The sequence below is a fragment of the Coregonus lavaretus genome (genome assembly GCF_964263955.1).
Source record: "Coregonus lavaretus genome assembly, chromosome: 6".
Classification (NCBI taxonomy): domain Eukaryota; kingdom Metazoa; phylum Chordata; class Actinopteri; order Salmoniformes; family Salmonidae; genus Coregonus; species Coregonus lavaretus.
In genome coordinates, this window is record NC_139993.1 from 63,699,452 (window position 1) to 63,723,782 (window position 24,331).

The 24,331-nt window shown below is 44.8% G+C and overlaps 1 protein-coding gene across 1 annotated transcript in view; it reads left to right on the forward strand.

The window, feature by feature from the left end:
* Positions 1 to 18,756, forward strand: part of LOC311130515 (FERM, ARHGEF and pleckstrin domain-containing protein 2-like) — an 84,727-nt gene extending 65,971 nt beyond the window's left edge. Inside the window, exons 24-27 of the mRNA XM_084163274.1 lie at positions 120 to 283; positions 13,946 to 14,053; positions 14,856 to 15,007; positions 15,709 to 18,756. Of these exons, the coding sequence (XP_084019400.1) occupies positions 120 to 283; positions 13,946 to 14,053; positions 14,856 to 15,007; positions 15,709 to 15,799 (515 nt within the window). The 3' untranslated portion in view covers positions 15,800 to 18,756. The remainder of the gene's footprint in view (positions 1 to 119; positions 284 to 13,945; positions 14,054 to 14,855; positions 15,008 to 15,708) is intronic.
* Positions 18,757 to 24,331: the final 5,575 nt, after the last annotated feature.

The following is a 24,331-nucleotide window of genomic DNA, read 5'->3' on the forward strand; positions in this document are numbered from 1 at the left end:
CCCTGCCCCTCCGCCCCTGCCCCTCTACCCCTCCACCCTGCCCCTCCACCCCTACCCCTCCACCCCTGCCCCTCCACCCCTCCACCCCTGCACCCCTCCCCCCATCCCTCCTTCCTCAGGGTCGTCGGATGAGGTTTCTCTGGAGCAGGAGTCAGAGGATGACATGTCGTCGTCCCGTAACTCTCTGGATAAGCAGACCCATCACCGTGCCAACAGCACCATGCATGTCTGCTGGCATCGCAACACCAGCGTGTCCATGTCAGACCACAGCTTGGCTGTGGAGGTAGAGACAGACACACACACACACACACACACACACACAGAGACACACACACACACACACAGAGACACACACACAGACAGAGAGACAGACACACACACACACACACAGAGAGACACAGACAGACAGACAGACACACACACACAGAGAGACACACACACACACACACACACACACACACACACACACACACACACACACACACACACACAGAGACACACACACACACACCCACAGAGACACACACACAGACAGAGAGACAGACACACACACACACACACAGAGAGACACAGACAGACAGACAGACACACACACACAGAGAGACACACACACAGACAGACAGACACACACACACACACACACAGAGACACACACAGAGACACACACACACACAGAGAGACACACACACAGACAGAGAGACACACACACACACACACACACACAGAGACACACACACAGACAGAGACAGAGAGACAGACACACACACACACACACACACAGAGAGACACACACACAGACAGAGAGACACACACACAGACAGAGAGACACACACACAGACAGAGAGACACACACACACACACACACACACACAGAGACACACACACAGACAGAGAGACAGATGCACACACGTTTGCTTAAGTTAGTCCATCGCGTCCGATGACTTCCATCACTGCTTGTGGGTTCGCTGATGACTGTATAGTCCGATGCAGGATGCGCACTGTCAGCCACAGACAACACAGAGAGGCCTGTCCCGTGCAGCCATGGTCATATGTTGTCTCTGTCGCTTCGCCCCCCACACACACACACACACACACACACTTATATGTGTCCTATTTCACACATGTACAAGTGTGAATTTGATATTATTATTTTGCATATCCCACCCTCGGAGAGTGGGGTCACGGCCAGGGTCAGCCATTATCAACGGCGACCCTGGGGCAATTATGGTTAAATGCCTTGCTAAAGGGCACATGGGCATATTTTTCACCTTGTCTGCGATTCGACTTAGCGACCTTTAGGTTATTGTCTAGCAGCACAGACCGTTGAAGTCAGAAGTTTACGTACACCTTCGCCAAATACATTTAAACTCAGTTTTTCACAATTCCTGACCTTTAATCCTAGTAAACATTACCTGTCTTAGGTCAGTTAGGATCACCACTTTATTTTAAGAATGTGAAATGTCAGAATAATAGTAGAGAGAATGATTTATTTCAGCTTTTATTTATTTCATCACATTCCCAGTGGGTCAGAAGTTTACATACACTCAATTAGTATTTGGTAGCATTGCCTTTAAATTGTTTAACTTGGGTCAAACGTTTCGGGTAACCTTCCACAAGCTTCCCACAATAAGTTGGGTGAATTTTGGCCCTTTTCTCCTGACAGAGCTGGTGTAACTGAGTCAGGTTTGTAGGCCTCCTTGCTCGCACACACTTTTTCAGTTCTGCCACAAATAGGATTGAGGTCAGGGCTTTGTGATGGCCACTCCAATACCTTGACTTTGTTGTCCTTAAGCTATTTTGCCACAACTTTGGAAGTATGCTTGGGGTCATTGTCCATTTGGAAGACCCATTTGCGACCAAGCTTTAACTTCCTGACTGATTTCTTGATGTTGCTTCAATATATCCACCTAATTTTCCTTCCTCATGATGCCATCTATTTTGTGAAGTGCATCAGTCCCTCCTGCAGCAAAGTACCCCCACAGCATGATGCTGCCACCCCTGTGCTTCACGGTTGGGATGGTGTTCTTCGGCTTGCAAGCGACCCCCTTTTTCCTCCAAACATAATGATGGTCATTATGGCCAAACAGTTCTATTTTTGTTTCATCAGACCAGAGGACATTTCTCCAGAAAGTACGATCTTTGTCCCCATGTGCAGTTGCAAACCGTAGTCTGGCTTTTTTATGGTGGTTTTGGAGCAGTGGCTTCTTCCTTGCTGAGCGGCCTTTCACCAAAGTACGTTCATCTCTAGGAGACAGAACGCGTCTCCTTCCTGAGCGGTATGACGGCTGCGTGGTCCCATGGTGTTTATACTTGCGTACTATTGTTTGTACAGATGAATGTGGTACCTTCAGGCGTTTGGAAATTGCTCCCAAGGATGAACCAGACTTGTGGAGGTCTACAGTTCTTTTTCTGAGGTCTTGGCTGATTTCATTTGATTTTCCCATGATGTCAAGCAAAGAGGCACTGAGTTTGAAGGTAGGCCTTGAAATACATCCACAGGTACACCTCCAATTGACTCAAATGATGTCAATTAGCCTATCAGAAGCTTCTAAAGCCATGACATCATTTTCTGGAATTTTCCAAGCTGTTTAAAGGCACAGTCAACTTAGTGTATGTAAACTTCTGACCCACTGGAATTGTGATACAGTGAATTATAAGTGAAATAATCTGTCTGTAAACAATTGTTGGAAAGATTACTTGTGTCATGCACAAAGTAGATGTCCTAACCAACTTGCCAAAACTATAGTTTGTTAACAAGAAATGTGTGGAGTGGTTGAAAAACGAGTTTTAATGACTCCAACCTAAGTGTACGTAAACTTCCGACTTCAACTGTATAAATCAAATCAAATTGTATTTGTCACATGTTCCGAATACAACTGGTGTAGACTTAATCGTGAAACGCTTGCAGAGTAAAAAAATTAACAATTATAATAGTAACACAAGGAATAAAATAAAATACACAAGAATGGAGCTATACACAGGAAGTACCAGTACCAGATCAATGTGGAGCTATATACAGGAAGTACCAGTACCAGATCAATGTGGAGCTATATACAGGGAGTACCAGTACCAGATCAATGTGGAGCTATATACAGGGAGTACCAGTACCAGATCAATGTGGAGCTATACACAGGGAGTACCAGTACCAGATCAATGTGGAGCTATATACAGGAAGTACCAGTACCAGATCAATGTGGAGCTATATACAGGAAGTACCAGTACCAGATCAATGTGGAGCTATATACAGGAAGTACCAGTACCAGATCAATGTGGAGCTATATACAGGGAGTACCAGATCAACGTGGAGCTATATACAGGAAGTATCAGTACCAGATCAATGTGGAGCTATATACAGGAAGTACCAGTACCAGATCAATGTGGAGCTATATACAGGAAGTACCAGTACCAGATCAATGTGGAGCTATATACAGGGAGTACCAGTACCAGATCAATGTCGAGCTATATACAGGGAGTACCAGTACCAGATCAATGTGGAGCTATATACAGGAAGTACCAGTACCAGATCAATGTGGAGCTATATACAGGGAGTACCAGTACCAGATCAATGTGGAGCTATATACAGGGAGTACCAGTACCAGATCAATGTGGAGCTATATACAGGGAGTACCAGTACCAGATCAATGTGGAGCTATATACAGGAAGTACCAGTACCAGATCAATGTGGAGCTATACACAGGAAGTACCAGTATATAGAGCGTTGGTGCCGGCGTAATGGGATGACACTTTCCTCCTATATTGTCCTTTGGCATGTTCGATGTCATAGCGGGCTTTCTTTTAAAGCGTACGTGTCCCGTTCCTTGTAAGCGGTTGCTCTAGCCTTTAGACCAGCGTGGATGTTTGCCTGTAATCCATGGTTTTTGGTTTGGATACGTTCTTGTAGTCACTGTGGGGACGACACCGTCTATGCACTTATTGATGAAGCCTGTGACTGATGGGGTAAACTCAATGTTATCGGATCAATCCCGGAACACATCCCAGTCTGTACCAGCAAAACAGTCCTATAGCCTCGCTTCTGCTTCATCCGACCACTTCCGTATTGAGCACATCACTGGTACTTCCTTTTTGAGCTTTTGTTTGTAAACAGGAAGCAGGAGTTTTATTCGATTTTTTTATTTATTTAACCTTTATTTAACTAGGCAAGTCAGTTAAGGACAAATTCTTATTTACAATGACGGCCTACCAAGAGGCAAAAGGCCTCCTGCAGGGACGGGGGCTGGGATAAAAAAAGTAATGTTTTCAGACAAAACACACCACGACAAGAGACACCACAACACTACATAAAGAGAGACCTAAGACAATGGAGTCATGGTCAGATTTGCCGAAGGGAGGACGAGGGAGAGCCTTGCATGCATTTCTGTGGGTAGAATAAAAGTGGTCTAGAGTTTTTGCGCCCCTATTGGCGCAGGAGACGTGTTGGTAGAAGTGAGCTAGGACAGTTTTAAGTCTCTCAAGAGTTAGTCTCCACCCACAAGAAATGCTGCCTCTGGGTGAGCGGGTTCTTGTTTGTTTATGGCCCCATACAGTTCGTTGAGTGGTGTTGGTTTGGGGCGGGATGTAGACTGCCGTGATAATTACAGATGAGAACTCTCTTGGTAGATAAAAGGGTCTGCAGTTTACCATGAGGTATTCTAGCTCAAGATTTCCGTCACACTTGAAGCAGCACACCAGTTGTTATTTATGAAAAAACACAGTTCAAGTCGTATTTCAAGTTGAAATCGAGGTTAGTAACTGACGATCTGATGTCCAGAAGTGCTTGGCGGTCATATGTGGTAATAGAATGAACTTTCTGTATAGAAATAGTTAACATAAACACGATAAAAGTCCCTATATAGCAAAGATGGGTTGGAACTCGTACAATGTCGCCCTTCTCTGTTTAAAAAAAAAAAAAAATGTCGGCACTGTTTTTAAAAACGCATCCTTCAGCGTTGTTGGTCAGCTGTCAGACAGAGCTGCAGTATTGGGGAAGCGTTCATTGGGCACACAGAGCGGTGGATACACGGCCCCGTCCTCATCTCCTCACCCTCTCCTCACCCCATCGTCATTCTCCTCACCTCCCTGTTCCACTCTCTCTCCCATGGTTAATCTTCTGTCCTCCGACCATCTTTTTCATTTCAGTGTCTCACTGTTTCTTCACTTCCTTGCACTGCTGTCTTGTCTTGGTGGAAACACTCCAATCAGAAGCGTTTTTTTATCTATGGCAGTCTTCTTCTGTTGTTAACTAACTCCTCCCCTCCACAGCCCTGGCTGAAGGACTTTCTAATCTAACTTCTCTTTCTCCCCATTCTGTTTCTGTCACTGAATGTAAGCTGCCAACTCATCCTATTTTACTTTCCTCCTTTATCCACACCTCTTTCTTTTTCTGTCCTTTTTGCTTTCTGCCCCTCTCTCTGTCCTCTCTCTCTCTCTCTCTGTCCTCTCTCTCTCTCTGTCCTTTCTCTCTCTCTGTCCTTTCTCTCTCTCTCTCTGTCCTCTCTCTCTCTCTCTCTGTCCTCTCTCTCTCTCTCTCTGTCCTCTCTCTCTCTCTCTGTCCTCTCTCTCTCTCTCTCTCTGTCCTCTCTCTCTCTCTCTGTTCTCTCTCTCTGTCCTTCTCTCTCTCTCTCTGTCCTTCTCTCTCTCTCTCTCTGTCCTTCTATCTCTCTCTCTCTGTCTTTCTCTCTCTCTCTCTCTGTTCTCTCTCTCTCTGTGTCTCTCTCTCTCTCTCTCTCTCTCTCTCTCTCTGTGTCCTCTCTCTCTCTGTCCTCTCTCTCTCTGTCCTCTCTGTTCTCTCTCTCTGTTCTCTCTCTGTTCTCTCTCTGTTCTCTCTCTGTTCTCTCTCTCTCTCTCTCTCTCTCTCTCTCTCTCTCTCTCTCTCTCTCTCTCTCTGTCCTTCTCTGTCTCTCTCCCTCTGTCCTTCTCTGTCCTTCTCTCTCTCTGTCCCCCCCCCACCCCCCCCAGTGTTCTGTTCCCCAGCCGTGTCTCCAGAGCTCCCTCCTCGTTACCTGCTGGGTCAGGGCCAGAGACCCAACACCATCACACACGTCTGCTGGTACCGCAACCAGAATCTCTCGCTCACTGATTATCTGCGGATGAACCAGGTACCACACTAGCAGAACCAGGTTCCAGACTGTAGAACCTGGTACCAGACTAGAACCATGGTAGAACCAGGTACCAGACTAGAACCATACTAGAAACAGGTACCAGACTATATCAATGGTAGAACCATTTACCAGACCAGAACCATGGTTGAACCAGGTACCAGACTAGAACCATGGTTGAACCAGGTACCAGACTAGAACCATGGTAGAACCAGGTACCAGACTAGAACCATGGTAGAACCAGGTACCAGACTAGAACCATGGTAGAACCAGGTACCAGACTAGAACCATGGTAGAACCAGGTACCAGACTAGAACCAGACTAGAACCAGGTACCAGACTAGAACCATGGTAGAACCAGGTACCAGACTAGAACCAGACTAGAACCAGGTACCAGACTAGAACCATGGTAGAACCAGGTACCAGACTATAACCATGGTAGAATCAGGTACCAGTCTAGAACCATGGTAGAAACAGGTACCAGACTAGAACCAAGCTAGAACCAGGTACCAGACTAGAACAATGGTTGAACCAGATACCAGACTAGAACCATACCAGAACCAGGGTAGAACCAGGTACCAGACTAGAACCAGGTACCAGACTAGAACCATGGTAGAACCAGGTACCAGACTAGAACCAGATACCAGACTAGAACCATACCAGAACCAGACTAGAACCATGTACCAGACTAGAACCAGGTACCAGACTAGAACCAGACTAGAACCAGGTACCAGACTAGAAGCATGTACCAGACTAGAACCATGTACCAGACTAGAACCAGACTAGAACCATGTACCAGACTAGAACCATGTACCAGACTAGAACCAGACTAGAACCAGGTACCAGACTAGAACCAGGTACCAGACTAGAACCATGTACCAGACTAGAACCAGACTAGAACCAGGTACCAGACTAGAACCAGGTACCAGACTAGAACCAGACTAGAACCAGGTACCAGACTAGAACCAGGTACCAGACTAGAACCAGACTAGAACCATGTACCAGACTAGAACCAGACTAGAACCAGGTACCAGACTAGAACCAGGTACCAGACTAGAACCAGGTACCAGACTAGAACCATGTACCAGACTAGAACCATGTACCAGACTAGAACCATGTACCAGACTAGAACCATGTACCAGACTAGAACCATGTACCAGACTAGAAGCATGTACCAGACTAGAACCAGGTACCAGACTAGAACCAGACTAGAACCAGGTACCAGACTAGAACCAGGTACCAGACTAGAACCAGGTACCAGACTAGAACCATGTACCAGACTAGAACCAGGTACCAGACTAGAACCAGACTAGAACCAGGTACCAGACTAGAACCAGACTAGAACCAGGTACCAGACTAGAACCAGGTACCAGACTAGAACCAGGTACCAGACTAGAACCAGGTACCAGACTAGAACCAGACTAGAACCATGTACCAGACTAGAACCATGTACCAGACTAGAACCATGTACCAGACTAGAACCAGGTACCAGACTAGAACCAGGTACCAGACTAGAACCAGACTAGAACCAGGTACCAGACTAGAACCAGGTACCAGACTAGAACCATGTACCAGACTAGAACCATGTACCAGACTAGAACCATGTACCAGACTAGAACCAGGTACCAGATTAGAACCAGACTAGAACCAGGTACCAGACTAGAACCAGGTACCAGACTAGAACCATGTACCAGACTAGAACCAGACTAGAACCAGGTACCAGACTAGAACCAGGTACCAGACTAGAACCAGGTACCAGACTAGAACCAGGTACCAGACTAGAACCAGGTACCAGACTAGAAGCATGTACCAGACTAGAACCATGTACCAGACTAGAACCAGACTAGAACCAGGTACCAGACTAGAACCAGGTACCAGACTAGAACCAGGTACCAGACTAGAACCAGGTACCAGACTAGAAGCATGTACCAGACTAGAACCAGGTACCAGACTAGAACCAGACTAGAACCATGTACCAGACTAGAACCATGTACCAGACTAGAACCATGTACCAGACTAGAACCATGTACCAGACTAGAACCAGGTACCAGACTAGAACCAGACTAGAACCAGGTACCAGACTAGAACCAGGTACCAGACTAGAACCATGTACCAGACTAGAACCATGTACCAGACTAGAACCATGTACCAGACTAGAACCAGGTACCAGACTAGAACCAGACTAGAACCAGGTACCAGACTAGAACCAGGTACCAGACTAGAACCATGTACCAGACTAGAACCAGACTAGAACCAGGTACCAGACTAGAACCAGGTACCAGACTAGAACCAGGTACCAGACTAGAACCATGTACCAGACTAGAAGCATGTACCAGACTAGAACCATGTACCAGACTAGAACCAGACTAGAACCAGGTACCAGACTAGAACCAGGTACCAGACTAGAACCAGGTACCAGACTAGAACCAGGTACCAGACTAGAACCAGGTACCAGACTAGAACCATGGTAGAAACAGGTACCAGACTAGAACGATACTATAACCAGGTACCAGACTAGAACCATGGGAGAACCATGTACCAGACTAGAACCAGACTAGAACCAGGTACCAGACTAGAACCATGGTAGAACCAGGTACCAGACTAGAACCATGGTAGAACCAGGTACCAGACTAGAACCAGACTAGAACCAGGTACCAGACTAGAACCATGGTAGAACCAGGTACCAGACTATAACCATGGTAGAATCAGGTACCAGTCTAGAACCATGGTAGAAACAGGTACCAGACTAGAACCAAGCTAGAACCAGGTACCAGACTAGAACAATGGTTGAACCAGATACCAGACTAGAACCATACCAGAACCAGGGTAGAACCAGGTACCAGACTAGAACCAGGTACCAGACTAGAACCATGGTAGAACCAGGTACCAGACTAGAACCATACCAGAACCAGACTAGAACCATGTACCAGACTAGAACCAGGTACCAGACTAGAACCAGACTAGAACCAGGTACCAGACTAGAAGCATGTACCAGACTAGAACCATGTACCAGACTAGAACCAGACTAGAACCATGTACCAGACTAGAACCATGTACCAGACTAGAACCAGACTAGAACCAGGTACCAGACTAGAACCAGGTACCAGACTAGAACCATGTACCAGACTAGAACCAGACTAGAACCAGGTACCAGACTAGAACCAGGTACCAGACTAGAACCAGACTAGAACCAGGTACCAGACTAGAACCAGGTACCAGACTAGAACCAGGTACCAGACTAGAACCAGACTAGAACCATGTACCAGACTAGAACCAGACTAGAACCAGGTACCAGACTAGAACCAGGTACCAGACTAGAACCATGTACCAGACTAGAACCATGTACCAGACTAGAACCATGTACCAGACTAGAACCATGTACCAGACTAGAAGCATGTACCAGACTAGAACCAGACTAGAACCAGGTACCAGACTAGAACCAGGTACCAGACTAGAACCAGGTACCAGACTAGAACCATGTACCAGACTAGAACCAGGTACCAGACTAGAACCAGACTAGAACCAGGTACCAGACTAGAACCAGACTAGAACCAGGTACCAGACTAGAACCAGGTACCAGACTAGAACCAGGTACCAGACTAGAACCAGGTACCAGACTAGAACCAGACTAGAACCATGTACCAGACTAGAACCATGTACCAGACTAGAACCATGTACCAGACTAGAACCATGTACCAGACTAGAACCAGGTACCAGACTAGAACCAGGTACCAGACTAGAACCAGACTAGAACCAGGTACCAGACTAGAACCAGGTACCAGACTAGAACCATGTACCAGACTAGAACCATGTACCAGACTAGAACCAGGTACCAGATTAGAACCAGACTAGAACCAGGTACCAGACTAGAACCAGGTACCAGACTAGAACCATGTACCAGACTAGAACCAGACTAGAACCAGGTACCAGACTAGAACCAGGTACCAGACTAGAACCAGGTACCAGACTAGAACCAGGTACCAGACTAGAAGCATGTACCAGACTAGAACCATGTACCAGACTAGAACCAGACTAGAACCAGGTACCAGACTAGAACCAGGTACCAGACTAGAACCAGGTACCAGACTAGAACCAGGTACCAGACTAGAAGCATGTACCAGACTAGAACCAGGTACCAGACTAGAACCAGACTAGAACCATGTACCAGACTAGAACCATGTACCAGACTAGAACCATGTACCAGACTAGAACCATGTACCAGACTAGAACCATGTACCAGACTAGAACCAGGTACCAGACTAGAACCAGACTAGAACCAGGTACCAGACTAGAACCAGGTACCAGACTAGAACCATGTACCAGACTAGAACCATGTACCAGACTAGAACCATGTACCAGACTAGAACCAGGTACCAGACTAGAACCAGACTAGAACCATGTACCAGACTAGAACCAGGTACCAGACTAGAACCATGTACCAGACTAGAACCAGACTAGAACCAGGTACCAGACTAGAACCAGGTACCAGACTAGAACCAGGTACCAGACTAGAACCATGTACCAGACTAGAAGCATGTACCAGACTAGAACCATGTACCAGACTAGAACCAGACTAGAACCAGGTACCAGACTAGAACCAGGTACCAGACTAGAACCAGGTACCAGACTAGAACCAGGTACCAGACTAGAACCATGGTAGAAACAGGTACCAGACTAGAACGATACTATAACCAGGTACCAGACTAGAACCATGGGAGAACCATGTACCAGACTAGAACCAGACTAGAACCAGGTACCAGACTAGAAGCATGTACCAGACTAGAAGCATGTACCAGACTAGAAGCATGTACCAGACTAGAAGCATGTACCAGACTAGAACCAGGTACCAGACTAGAACCAGGTACCAGACTAGAACCAGGTACCATACTAGAACCAGGTACCAGACTAGAAGCATTGTAGAATCAGCCATTATACGAGAACCATGATATAACTAATTACCAAACTGATGATAGAACCACAGTAGAATTTCACAGGGAGATGCCAAATGATACATACAGTTTACTGATCTGCAATGTTGGGGGAGCTACTCTGAAAATATACTTTACCAAGCTTCAGTTACTTCTCACTGGAAGAAGTTAAGCTACACCTAAAGACACCCCTAAGAAAAATATAGTTTACTTAACTAAAGTTACTAAAAAGTAGTTCACTATATCCAAACTACTTTGGTAAAAATTAAATGAAAATCTGAAATGTCAGAAATTATTCACACCCCTTGACTTTTTACACATTTTGTTGTTACAGCCTGAATTTAAAATGGATGAAATTGAGATTGTTTGTCACTGGCCTACACACAATACCCCATAATGTCAAAGTGGAATTATATTATTTTTTGCAAATTAATTAAAAATGAGAAGCTGAAATGTCTTGAGTCGATAAGTATTCAACCCCTTTGTTATGGCAAGACTAAATAAGTTCAGGAATACAAATGTGCTTCAGTCACAAAAGTTCCAGGGACTCATTCTGTGTGCAATAATAGTGTTTAACATGATTTTTGAATGACTACCTCATCTCTGTAGCCCACACATACAATTATCTGTAAGGTCCATCAGTCGAGCAGTGCATTTCAAACACAGATTCAGTCACAAAGACCAGGGAGGTTTTCCAATGCCTCGCAAAGAAGGGCACCTATTGGTAGATGGGTAAAAATAAAAATAAGCAGATATTGAATATCCCTTTGAGCATGGTGAAGTTATTGTACTTAACAAAAATATAAACGCAACATGTAAAGTGTTGGTCCCATGTTTCATGAGCTGAAATAAAAGATTCCAGAAGTGTTCCATACGCACAAAAAGCTGATTTCTCTCAAATGTGAACAAATGTGTTTACATCCCTGTTAGTGAGCATTTCTCCTTTGCCAGGATAATCCATCCACCTGACAGGTGTGGCATATCAAGACGCTGATTAAACAGCATGTTCATTTAAACAGGTGCACCTTGTGCTGGGGACAATAAAAGGCCATTCTAAAATGTGCAGTTTTGTCACACTACACAATGCCACAGATGTCTCCAAGTTTTTGGTTGGAGTGTGCAATTGGCATACTCACTGCAGGAATGTCCTCCAGAACTGTTGCCAGATAATTGAATGTTCATTTCTCTACCATAAGCCGCCTCCAATGTCGTTTTAGAGAACTTGGCAGTACGTCCAACCGGCCTCACAACCGCAGACCACATGTATGGCGTCGTGTGGGCGAGCAGTTTGCTGATGTCAACGTTGTGAACAGAGTGCCCCATGGTGGCGGTGGGGTTATGGTATGGGCAGGCATAAGCTACGGACAACGAACACAATTGCATTTTATCAATGGCAATTGGAATGCACAGAAATACCGTGACGAAATCCAGAGGACCATTGTGAGGTATCTGTGACCAACAGATGCATATCTGTATTCCCAGTCATGTGAAATCCATAGCCTAGGGCCTAATGAATTTATTTCAATTGACTGATTTCCTTATATGAACTGTAACTCAGTAAAATCTCTGAAATTGTTGCATGTTGGTTAATATTGTTGTTCAGTATAATTACACTTTGGATGGTGTATCAATACACCCAGTCGCTACAAAGATACAGGTGTCCTTCCTAACTCAGTTGCAGGAGAGGAAGGTAACTGTTTAGGGATTTCACCATGAGGCCAAATTAAAACCATTTAAAGCATTTTAATGGCTGAGAACTGAGAATGGATCAACATTATAGTTACTTCACAATACTAACCTAATTGACAGAGTGAAAAGAAGGAAGTCAGTACAGAAAAACAATATTTCAAAACATGCATCCTGTTTGCAATAAGGCACTAAAGTAATACTGCAAAAAATATTGCAAAACAATTCACTGTTTGTCCTGAATACAAAGTGTTATGTTTGGGGAAAATCCGATACAACACTTTACTGAGCAACACGCTCCATATTTTCAAACATAGTGGTGGCTGCATCATGTTATGGGTATGCTTATAATCGTTAAGGACTAGGACGTTTTTCAGGATAAAAAAAATTAATGGAATGGAGCTAAGCACAGGCAAAATCCTAGAGGAAAACCTGGTTCAGTCTGCTTTCCAACAGACACTGGGAGATGAATTCGCCTTTCAGCAGGACAATAACCTAAAACACAAGGCCAAATATACACTGGAGTTGCTTACCAAGAAGACAGTGAATGTTCCTGAGTGGCCTGGTTACAGTTTTGACTTAAATCTACTTGAAAATCTATGGCAAGACCTGAAAATGGTTGTCTAGCAATGATCAACAACCAATTTGACAGAGCTTGAAGAATGTTTTAAATAATAATGGGCAAATGTTGCACAATCCAGGTGTGGAAAGCTCTTAGAGACTTACCCAGGGAGACTCACAGCTGTAATCGCTGCCAAAGGTGCTTCTACAAAGTATTGACTCAGGGGAGTGAATACTTATGTAAATGAGATTTCTGTATTTCATTTTCAATAAATGTGCAACAATGTCTAAAAACGTGTTTTCACTTTGTCATTATGGGGCATTGTGTGTAGATTGGTGAGGAAAAATAAATATATTTAATCCATTTTGAATTCAGGCTGGAACAGAACCGTGTAACAGAACAAAATGTGAAATAAGTCAAGGGGTATGAATACTTTCTGAAGGCTCTGTACTCCAGTGGGTAGCGAGACCACTACATGCCGATTTAAAGTAATCAACTTCTGAAAACACCACCTAGATTAGAATTTAGTTCAACTACCACCAAGCTACTGCAAAATTGTTGTTAAATTAATTAATTTAACAATTAGTTCACTGCTCTTCAACACTGCTGACTGTCCTGTCCTGTCCTGTCCTGTCCTGTCCTGTCCTGTCCTGTCCTGTCCTGTCCTGTCTTCAGAACCAGCTCTCAGGTTACCTCCTACGGAAATTCAAGAACAGCAACGGCTGGCAGAAGCTCTGGGTGGTCTTCACCAACTTCTGTCTGTTCTTTTACAAGACTCACCAGGTACTGAACACACACTCACCAGGTACTGAACACACAACTACCAGGTACTGAACACCCACTCACCAGGTACTGAACACCCACTCACCAGGTACTGAACACACATCCACCAGGTACTGAACACACATCCACCAGGTACTGAACACACACCCACCAGGTACTGAACACCCACTCACCAGGTACTGAACACACACTCACCAGGTACTGAACACACACCCACCAGGTACTGAACACACACTCACCAGGTACTGAACACACAACCACCAGGTACTGAACACACAACCACCAGGTACTGAACACACAACCACCAGGTACTGAACACACAACCACCAGGTACTGAACACACAACCACCAGGTACTGAACACACACCCACCAGGTACTGAACACACACCCACCAGGTACTGAACACACACCCACCAGGTATTGAACACACATCCACCAGGTATTGAACACACATCCACCAGGTATTGAACACACACTGAACACTCACCCGGTACTGAACACTCACCAGGTACTGAACACACACACACTGAACGTAACACAACACGGCTGGCAGAAGCTCTTCACCAACTTCTGTCTGTTTTACAAGACTCATCAGGTAGTGGCCTGGCACGACACTTTGCTTTAATACTGCAGGGTGGCTTTTTACACAACCACTTTAAGTGTTTGTTGTACTGCAGATGCAGCCTAGTTGCTTATAAATATCTCAACTCGGACTCCTCTGCTGAGCCCATGGTTCTATGTTTTAAGTGTTCCTGGATGTTAAGGAATCCCAGCCAACTGTCTGTCTGTCTGTGTGTGCAGGATGATTTCCCTCTGGCCAGCCTCCCGTTGCTAGGATACACTGTGAGCACTCCGGGAGAGTCAGACAGCATCCACAAGGAATACGTCTTCAAACTGCAGTTCAAGTCCCACGTCTACTTCTTCCGGGCGGAGAGCGAGTACACGTTTGAGAGGTATAGTGACTGTCTCAGTCATCATTTAACTCCTTCCAACGATGCCTCATTATGGTTCCACAACATTTCCAGGACACATTTTAATTGTAAAACTTGGCTGTAGTTTCTGGCTAACAGGTTAAAGTGATGGAGTGGTGCTTTGTATTTACACTATGGCTGTTATAGCTCTGATGTCCTCTCTCTCCCTCCCTCTGTCTCTCCGTCTATCTCCCTCCCTCTGTGTTTCTCTCTCTCTCTCTCTCTCTCTCTCTCTCTCTCTCTCTCTCTCTTTCTCTCTTTTTCTCTTTCTCTCTTTCTCTCTCTCTGTCTCTGTCTCTCTCTGTCTCTGTCTGTCTCTGTCTGTCTCTCTCTCTCTCTCTGTCTCTCTCTCTCTCTCTCTGTCTCTCTCTCTCTCTCTCTCTCTCTCTCTCTCTCTCTCTCTGTCTCTCTCTGTCTCTGTCTCTGTCTCTCTCTCTCTGTCTCTGTCTGTCTCTGTCTGTCTCTCTCTCTCTCTCTCTCTCTCTCTCTCTCTCTCTCTCTCTCTCTCTCTCTCTCTCTCTCTCTCTCTCTCTCTCTCTCTCTGTCTCTGTCTCTGTCTCTGTCTCTGTCTCTGTCTCTCTCTGTCTCTCTCTCTCTGTCTCTCTCTCTGTCTCTCTGTCTCTCTGTCTCTCTGTCTCTCTGTCTCTCTCTCTCTCTCTCTCTCTCTCTCTCCCTCTCCCCAGATGGATGGAGGTGATTAAGAGTGCGGCCAGTGCTACAGGCAGGATGAGTCTCCTCATACCTAAAGGTCCCCTGGAGATGAATGGGAACTAACTGCGCTCCTTCTTCATCTGATCTACTGCGGCTTAGGAGCTTCTATCTAACCTGCGTTCCAAATGGAACCCTATTCCCTATATAGTGCACTACTTTTGACCAGAGCCCTCGTCCCAAATGGCAACCTAGGATGCCATTTGGGACACAGTCCGAGAGAGCAAGGGGCTGGGCCCTATAGACTCTTGAGACAATACTGTATAATACACCCCCCCCCCCCCTCTCTCTCTCTCTCTACGGTTCTCATTGGCATCATGTTAAAGTGACACGCATGTCTTGGATTTATTTGGCAGACAAGGGCTCAGTGAGCGACTGGAAGTTATACTTTTTTTCTTCATATTAGTTCTCTCCTTCTGGAATTGTCAACCATTTGTAATGTGAGAATCTGTTGTTAAAAAAAATCAGCGGTGAACAGAATAACATTATTGCAGTAATTGGATACGTGGTTCAAGAGAGAAGGATATATACAGTGCTATCATGATAAACAAGTATGCTTGAGGACATTCTGTCAATGATAAGTGTAAACCCTCAGCCGACTGAGTAATGGAACTAATGCGGGTACCAACTCATAACCTTCTCATGGCGGCCAGTGTAAAACAACAGGCTTGGTTTCCCAGACTCAGATTAAACCTAGGCCTGGATTAAAAAGCATTTTAGATGGACAATCTGCTTTTGAAAGGGACTAGACTTAATCTGTGTCCGGAAAACCGTCTCATACCGATTTTTATCTATCAGGTTTATGTTCTGGAGAAGCTTATACAGCGTTAGTCTAAAGACCTGTTGTGTCCTTAAGCCAGTGTTCTGCGGACGGTCGGTGCCGAGTTTGTATCGTGTCTATCTACACGAAGATACAGGTGTAGAAATGAACTTGTAGGTGTAGGAGGGCAGTGATTTTTTTTTTTTATATATATGGAGGTGCGGAGCTTGCAGGATGGATTGACTAGGGACTGGGAAGGGTAACTAGCTGGAGACAGCCCCCAGATACTTTCTTTCTACCAGATTTAAAATGGCTGGGGTTGAGGTAGCTCTGGTCCAGGGTGTTATTTCTTCCACTAAGGAATTAGTGGAGGAATTAATGCCCTGGACCAGAGCTAGGGTTCAGCGGGAGAGGTACCCAGTGAATGATGTCCTTTTTTAAGTAATTGAAAAAAGGCAGAATAGTATTGTATGTTGAAATGAGTTAGGAACACAAGCAGTCAATCTCATTTTAGGTAACTTGTGTAATGGACTTGATGGAGGCATTCTTCGGTTCTTTGAGATGTTCAGTAGTTTCTCATTTGCTCTGTTGTCACACTGAGGTATTAACGGCCGTGGAGTTAAATAAAAATGGAACAACACATACATTCTGTAAGGTACTTTTTCCATTGAAGTGTTTCAAGGGGTTAATATTCCTGTTTAGTAAATGTAAAAGTACTTTGTGGCCCAGGAGAAAAGCCTTGTTAATTTAAGTTTTCCTGTACTATCAATATGTAGTCATATTTTTATTTTCATACATTGACAATAGTCCCAACTAGTTCTGGCTCTCTCATAAACCTCAACATTGTTAAAGTCCAACATACTTAGCGTTTAAGTGTTGTGTTATTGACTTATTATTGGTAATAGTGTTGGCCCGGTTCTACTGTTGTTGTGTTGTCTGGTTTCCTAGTTTAAGGACAGAACGAAGTCGGGAAGGAGGGCGCTACATTTGAACTGTGTTTTGCTTGGCTTGCTGGGATTGCACAGTTACTACCATGTGTTCTGGATGATAGTTATTTTAGCGTTTTTTTTTTTGTTCATTTACAATAGGGACGGTGATGGCCTGGTAAAATAATATGCGGTGTTTATCCTAGCATCTAGTCTGAAAGTTGCAGATTCCATTCTAATACGTCATTTAAGGCTGAAGAGCAGGGGTTTGCTTCCCAAATGGCACCCTATCCTCCTATGGGGCCCTGGGTCAAAAGTAGTGCACTACATAGGGAATAGGGTGCCATTTGGGATGCAAAACCATGTTTTAGAATATGATCTGTAACGGAATAACTGTTAGGTGACGCTGTCTTGCTGTAGGCAGGACTGTATTGGATCATGTGAGTATTGTGTTAAAAGGGTGACTGCAGGAGATCAGGGCCTGTATTCATAAAGTGTCTCAGAGTAGGGGTGCTGATTTTAGGAGGAGTTTGTCTTTTGTTAATCGTATACACAAAGAGGGGAGAACTAGATCAGTGCTCTCTACTCTGAAAAGCTAGATGCATACGGCCCCTGATCTTGGCCGTTCGTCATCAAAAGCCCCCCCCTTTCCCCGTTACTGTCTACACACCACGGTCTCATTATATTCTCTTTGTCTCTAGAGTGGCACTCTGTTCCTTGTATAGTGCACTACTTTTGACAAGGGCCCCATAGGGAACAGGGTTCCATTTGAGACAAAACCATGATTTTTAGGGGGCACCTCTCGACTTCCTCTCCCAGTTCATCTCTCTGCGTGAGGGGTGCTAACCAACCCCCCCCCCCCCCCCCCCCCCCTGCCGTTCAAATCTCCAGTCAGATGTCCTTCCTATTTATTGTGTAGCAGCATGTTAGTGGAGCCCTTTCTTGCTCCTCTGTGCCCTGCTTCTTTCTCATGTTGTTATTATTGCATTGAAAGGATAACAAATAAAATTGAACAGATGTAAAACAACTTAGTCCAGGTTTTCTTTTCAAACTACACTGCTCAAAAAATTAAAGGGAACACTTAAACAACACAATGTAACTCCAAGTCAATCACACTTTTGTGAAATCAAACTGTCCACTTAGGAAGCAACACTGATTGACAATACATTTCACATGCTGTTGTGCAAATGGAATAGACAACAGGTGGAAATTATAGGCAATTAGCAAGACACCCCCAATAAAGGACTGGTTCTGCAGGTGGTGACCACAGACCACTTCTCAGTTCCTATGCTTCCTGGCTGATGTTTTGGTCACTTTTGAATGCTGGCGGTGCTTTCACTCTAGTGGTAGCATGAGACGGAGTCTACAACCCACACAAGTGGCTCAGGTAGTGCAGCTCATCCAGGATGGCACATCAATGCGCGCTGTGGCAAGAAGGTTTGCTGTGTCTGTCAGCATAGTGTCCAGAGCATGGAGGCGCTACCAGGAGACAGGCCAGTACATCAGGAGACGTGGAGGAGGCCGTAGGAGGGCAACAACCCAGCAGCAGGACTGCTACCTCCGCCTTTGTGCAAGGAGGAGCAGGAGGAGCACTGCCAGAGCCCTCCAGCAGGCCAGAAATGTGCATGTGTCTGCTCAAATGGTCAGAAACAGACTCCATGAGGGTGGTATGAGGGCCCGACGTCCACAGGTGGGGGTTGTGCTTACAGCCCAACACCGTGCAGGACGTTTGGCATTTGCCAGAGAACACCAAGATTGGCAAATTCGCCACTGGCGCCCTGTGCTCTTCACAGATGAAAGCAGGTTCACACTGAGCACATGTGACAGAGTCTGGAGACGCCGTGGAGAACGTTCTGCTGCCTGCAACATCCTCCAGCATGACCGGTTTGGCGGTGGGTCAGTCGTGGGGTGGCATTTCTTTGGGGGACCGCAAAGCCCTCCATGTGCTCGCCAGAGGTAGCCTGACTGCCATTAGGTACCGAGATGAGATCCTCAGACCCCTTGTGAGACCATATGCTGGTGCGCGGTTGGCCCTGGGTTCCTCCTAATGCAAGACAATGCTAGACCTCATGTGGCTGGAGTGTGTCAGCAGTTCCTGCAAGAGGAAGGCATTGATGCTATGGACTGGCCCGCCCGTTCCCCAGACCTGAATCCAATTGAGCACATCTGGGACATCATGTCTCGCTCCATCCACCAACGCCACGTTGCACCACAGACTGTCCAGGAGTTGGCGGATGCTTTAGTCCAGGTCTGGGAGGAGATCCCTCAGGAGACCATCCGCCACCTCATCAGGAGCATGCCCAGGCGTTGTAGGGAGGTCATACAGGCACGTTGAGGCCACACACACTACTGAGCCTAATTTTGACTTGTTTTAAGGACATTACATCAAAGTTGGATCAGCCTGTAGTGTGGTTTTCCATTTTAATTTTGAGGGTGACTCCAAATCCAGACCTCCATGGGTTGATAAATTTGATTTCCATTGATAATTTTTGTATGATTTTGTTGTCAGCACATTCAACTATGTAAAGAAAAAAGTATTTAATAAGATTATTTCATTCATTCAGATCTAGGATGTGTTGTTTAAGTGTTCCCTTTATTTTTTTGAGCAGTGTATTTCCTGTGTGCATCTAGCCTGACACCCAACGATACAACATCTGGAAGGATGGCCCCCACCAGACTAGTTTGTCATCACGGGCTAGGTTACCTGTCCATTTGACGCTCTGCCAAGGTTACCTGTCCATCTGACGCTCTGCCAAGGTTACCTGTCCATCTGACGCTCTGCCAAGGTTACCTGTCCATCTGACGCTCTGCCAAGGTTACCTGTCCATCTGACGCTCTGCCAAGGTTACCTGTCCATCTGACGCTCTGCCAAGGTTACCTGTCCATCTGGCGCTCTGCCAAGGTTACCTGTCCATCTGACGCTCTGCCAAGGTTACCTGTCCATCTGACGCTCTGCCAAGGTTACCTGTCCATCTGACGCTCTGCCAAGGTTACCTGTCCATCTGACGCTCTGCCAAGGTTACCTGTCCATCTGACGCTCTGCCAAGGTTACCTGTCCATCTGGCGCTCTGCCAGAAGGTGGCAGTGATGGGCTGTTGATCTAATGCTCATCTCGCCATGACGACTGCAGGTTGTTGTTCTGTTCCCACTAGATGGCCAAGCTGCAAAGTCAATTTAATTTAAGGTTCGGGTTAGGCATAAGGTTAGCTGTGTGGTTAAGGTTCGGGTTAGGCATAAGGTTAGCAGTGTGGTTAAGGTTCGGGTTTAAAAAAATATATTTTAAGTAGAGAAATTGTAGAACTAGGCAAGGCTTACGACTTTGCAACTTGTCCAGATAGTGACGGCCGTGGTGTTCTTCCCATTGAGTGAAAACCTGGAAGAACTAGAGGAGCAGAGAGAGAATGGAGAACTATGTACCCATAGCAGCATACACAGCTACTTAATCTAATAACTACTCAAACAACCTGAAGGTTATTAATCAGTTGGGGAATCCTATGTGAAGGTATTGTCTGGGCATGTCTAAAGAAAACTCCTCGTTCCACAGTAATGGCTGAATGTAAGGGTGTGGTGAAAACCGTTCACTGTAAATACACGGGAAAACCGTCCTGGCCTCAAGCTTGTGCAATGTCTTGTTGAAGTACAGTAGGAACAAACAAACATTAACTCTTAAGCGGAGACATACTGCATCTTCACCAATACGTTCGTTAGAACCAAGTGTTCTCGGAATGTTGTGACTCATTGTGACCTGTGTTTGAACCCCAGGTCTGCCGTGGCAGGGATGGACCATTTTATAAGTAGGCTATACTATTTATCTCCTCTTCACATGTAACATGCCATTTAGCAGACGCTTTTACCCAAAAGTGACTTAGTCATGTGTGCATACATTTTTTTTAACGTATGGGTGGTCCCGGGGATTGAACCCACTACCCTGGCGTTACAAGCGCCACGCTCTACCAATTGAGCTACAGAGGAACACATGATGCATGGTCTTGATAATCTCATTCTATTTTTGCCCTGGTTTTTATTGAGCGAACCAAACTCGTCAACTAATAATAGAAAGAGAATCCAGTACTTTAAATCCTGGTTGGACCACCGGGGAGAGAACTGTTGTACGTCTTTGATCAATTCCAGGGCCATCTGTAATCTTCATATGGAAGCTCCAGAGAGCTTCCTTTTTACTTTCCCAAGATGACGTTTCAGTTTTAGCCAGGTAGGGAAGTAAAAAGGAGCGAGGTTTCCAGGGTAACGGTGCCCAAGCTCGCTCGCCTGTTGTCAACGTTCCGTTAAACTGTAGATGGAACATGTTCTGGAACATCTTTATTAGGGGTTCAGTAGCTTAGTTGGTCAAACCCTATTGTATTTGTTGGCTATTATTATTATTATTATTATTATTATTATTATTATTCTGCTTCTTCTGTAAGGCAACATTAAAATGCAAATTCCAGTGAGATGGTAATGCCTAGGAAGGTGCAACTTGTCGTGATGGTAAAAGCCCATGGGCCACACCCTCTCATGCAATGCCATGCCAATTGGACACATGGTGGCGCTATAACAAGTGATTTGAAAATGCAAATTTTGAAAGGTCACGCCCCTCACCCTGTTTGACCTAGTCATGAAATTCAGTACATAGGTCCCTCTCCTCAAAAGGAACAAATTTGCCTCAAGGACCTATAATGGTGGATCCTTCACCATTTTGAGTTTGGGGAAAAACATGGTGGATCATTCGCTACTCCTCTGGCACCAAATGACTGATCTGCACAAAACTTGATATGTGGCATCTATGGACAACTTTCTCCCAACGCAACATTTTCCAGACTAGTATCTAAAACAACATGGACGCTATTGACCAATAAGCATTCACATGGGGGTGGTCTGGCACATAAATGCATATAAATCGGTCACGGATATTCAAATTGTAACAAAACTTGGTACACACGTTCCAACCACTGTGAGGACTCAACATATGCAAGCACATTCAGATCGACCACACGGTGGCGCTGTAACGTGCACATGTTTATATCTCTTGATCTGTTTGACTCGGTGTGATGAAATTTGGCACACATGCTCAGGGATTAGAGTCTAGCTAACCTGTAAAGTATTGTTCTGTTTTGCTGCATGGTGGCGCTGTTGGTCATGAAAACCCATTCATTCAAGCTCATTGGCTCATAGAGGCCATATTGTTTGAGCTACAGTCCTGGAAAATGTTGCGTTTAAAGACCAGGTTAGATAGATAGATGCTATATACCAAATTTGGTGCCAAACAGTCCAGCGGTTGTGGATATTATTTTTATTTTATTAGGATCTCTTTAAGTCCTCATTTGGACTAATCTTCCAAGAGTCCTTAAACATTACAATACAATTTATAATACGATCACATTTTCACATATAACACCACTGTTACAAACAGACATAATACACTGACATATATTGACCAGATAAATTATCTTAACAGTCTGAAATGATAGATTGATTCTTTCATCTACCATAGAATCTGCACAACCTTGCAATTAATTATATTTAAATGGTTCTGTCTGGATAAAACGTAGATTGTGGACAATCTATTCCTAGTATTTACTGAGAGACTGTCTCTTACCAACTGAATTCTGTTGTGAATGGAGTTTGGCCGTTTTAAATGGTGTACATTGTGAAATAAAATAAGCATGTTATTTTTCAATTATCTTGTTGATTTGATGACCAACCAAGAGCATTGTGCATGACTACAACAGAAGAATCATATCTCCACCTCAAAATAATCATTGCTGCTTTGTTCTGCGCAATCTGCAGCCTCCTAATTTCACTTGCTGATGCGTTTCCCCAGACCACAGAACAATAGTTCACCTGACTCCCAATTAATGATTGTGTTGTTTGCTTAAGAATCTTTCCCGGTAAATATTTAGCTATCCTTCTGATCATGTATGCATTTTTTTGTGCTTTTTTTTGCTTCCGTAAATGAGTTATTTGAAACTGCTTATCATGGTCGTTATCTAGCTGCACCCCTAGTAGTTTGGTTTCTGCCACTTCCTCAATTTGTACTCCCCCCCCCCCCCCCCCCCCCCCGATTCCAGGCTGTATCACAAGCCGGCCATGATTGGGAGTCCCATAGGGCTGCGCACAATCGGACCAGCCTCGTCCGGGTTTGGCCGGGGTAGGCCGTCATTGTAAATAAGAATTTGTTCTTAACTGACTTGCCTAGTTAAATAAAGGTTAAATAAAAAAATAGCCTTTTCCTGGTGTAACAGACCAACATAACCTTGGATTTCTTGGTCAAAAAAGTTTTTTTTTCTGGCAAACCCCACTCCCTGATATCTCCCAGATCTACTTGTAGAGCTTGCTTGCTAGTAGTCTTACTGAGAGAAGGGAGGAGGCTAATTGGTTGACTATTGGCAGGAGTAATGGGTTCTTTGCTGTCTTTCGGGATTGGACACAGTTTAGCATGCTTCCATACCTTTGGAAATGTCCCCTTTTCCAGTGACCAATTAAATATGTATTTCTGGGGAGCAGCGTAGTGAAGCAAAGCATTGTCCATGAGATCATAACCTGTAGATTTACCATTTGGGTAATGACTTCAATAGGTTTAACACCTCCTATCATAACCTGTAGATTTACCATTTGGGTAATGACTTCAATAGGTTTAACACCTCCTATCATAACCTGTAGATTTACCATTTGGGTGATGACTTCAATAGGTTTAACACCTCATATCATAACCTGTAGATTTACCATTTGGGTAATGACTTCAATAGGTTTAACACCTATCATAACCTGTAGATTTACCATTGGGTAATGACTTCAATAGGTTTAACACCTCATATCATAACCTGTAGATTTACCATTTGGGTAATGACTTCAATAGGTTTAACACCTATCATAACCTGTAGATTTACCATTGGGTAATGACTTCAATAGGTTTAA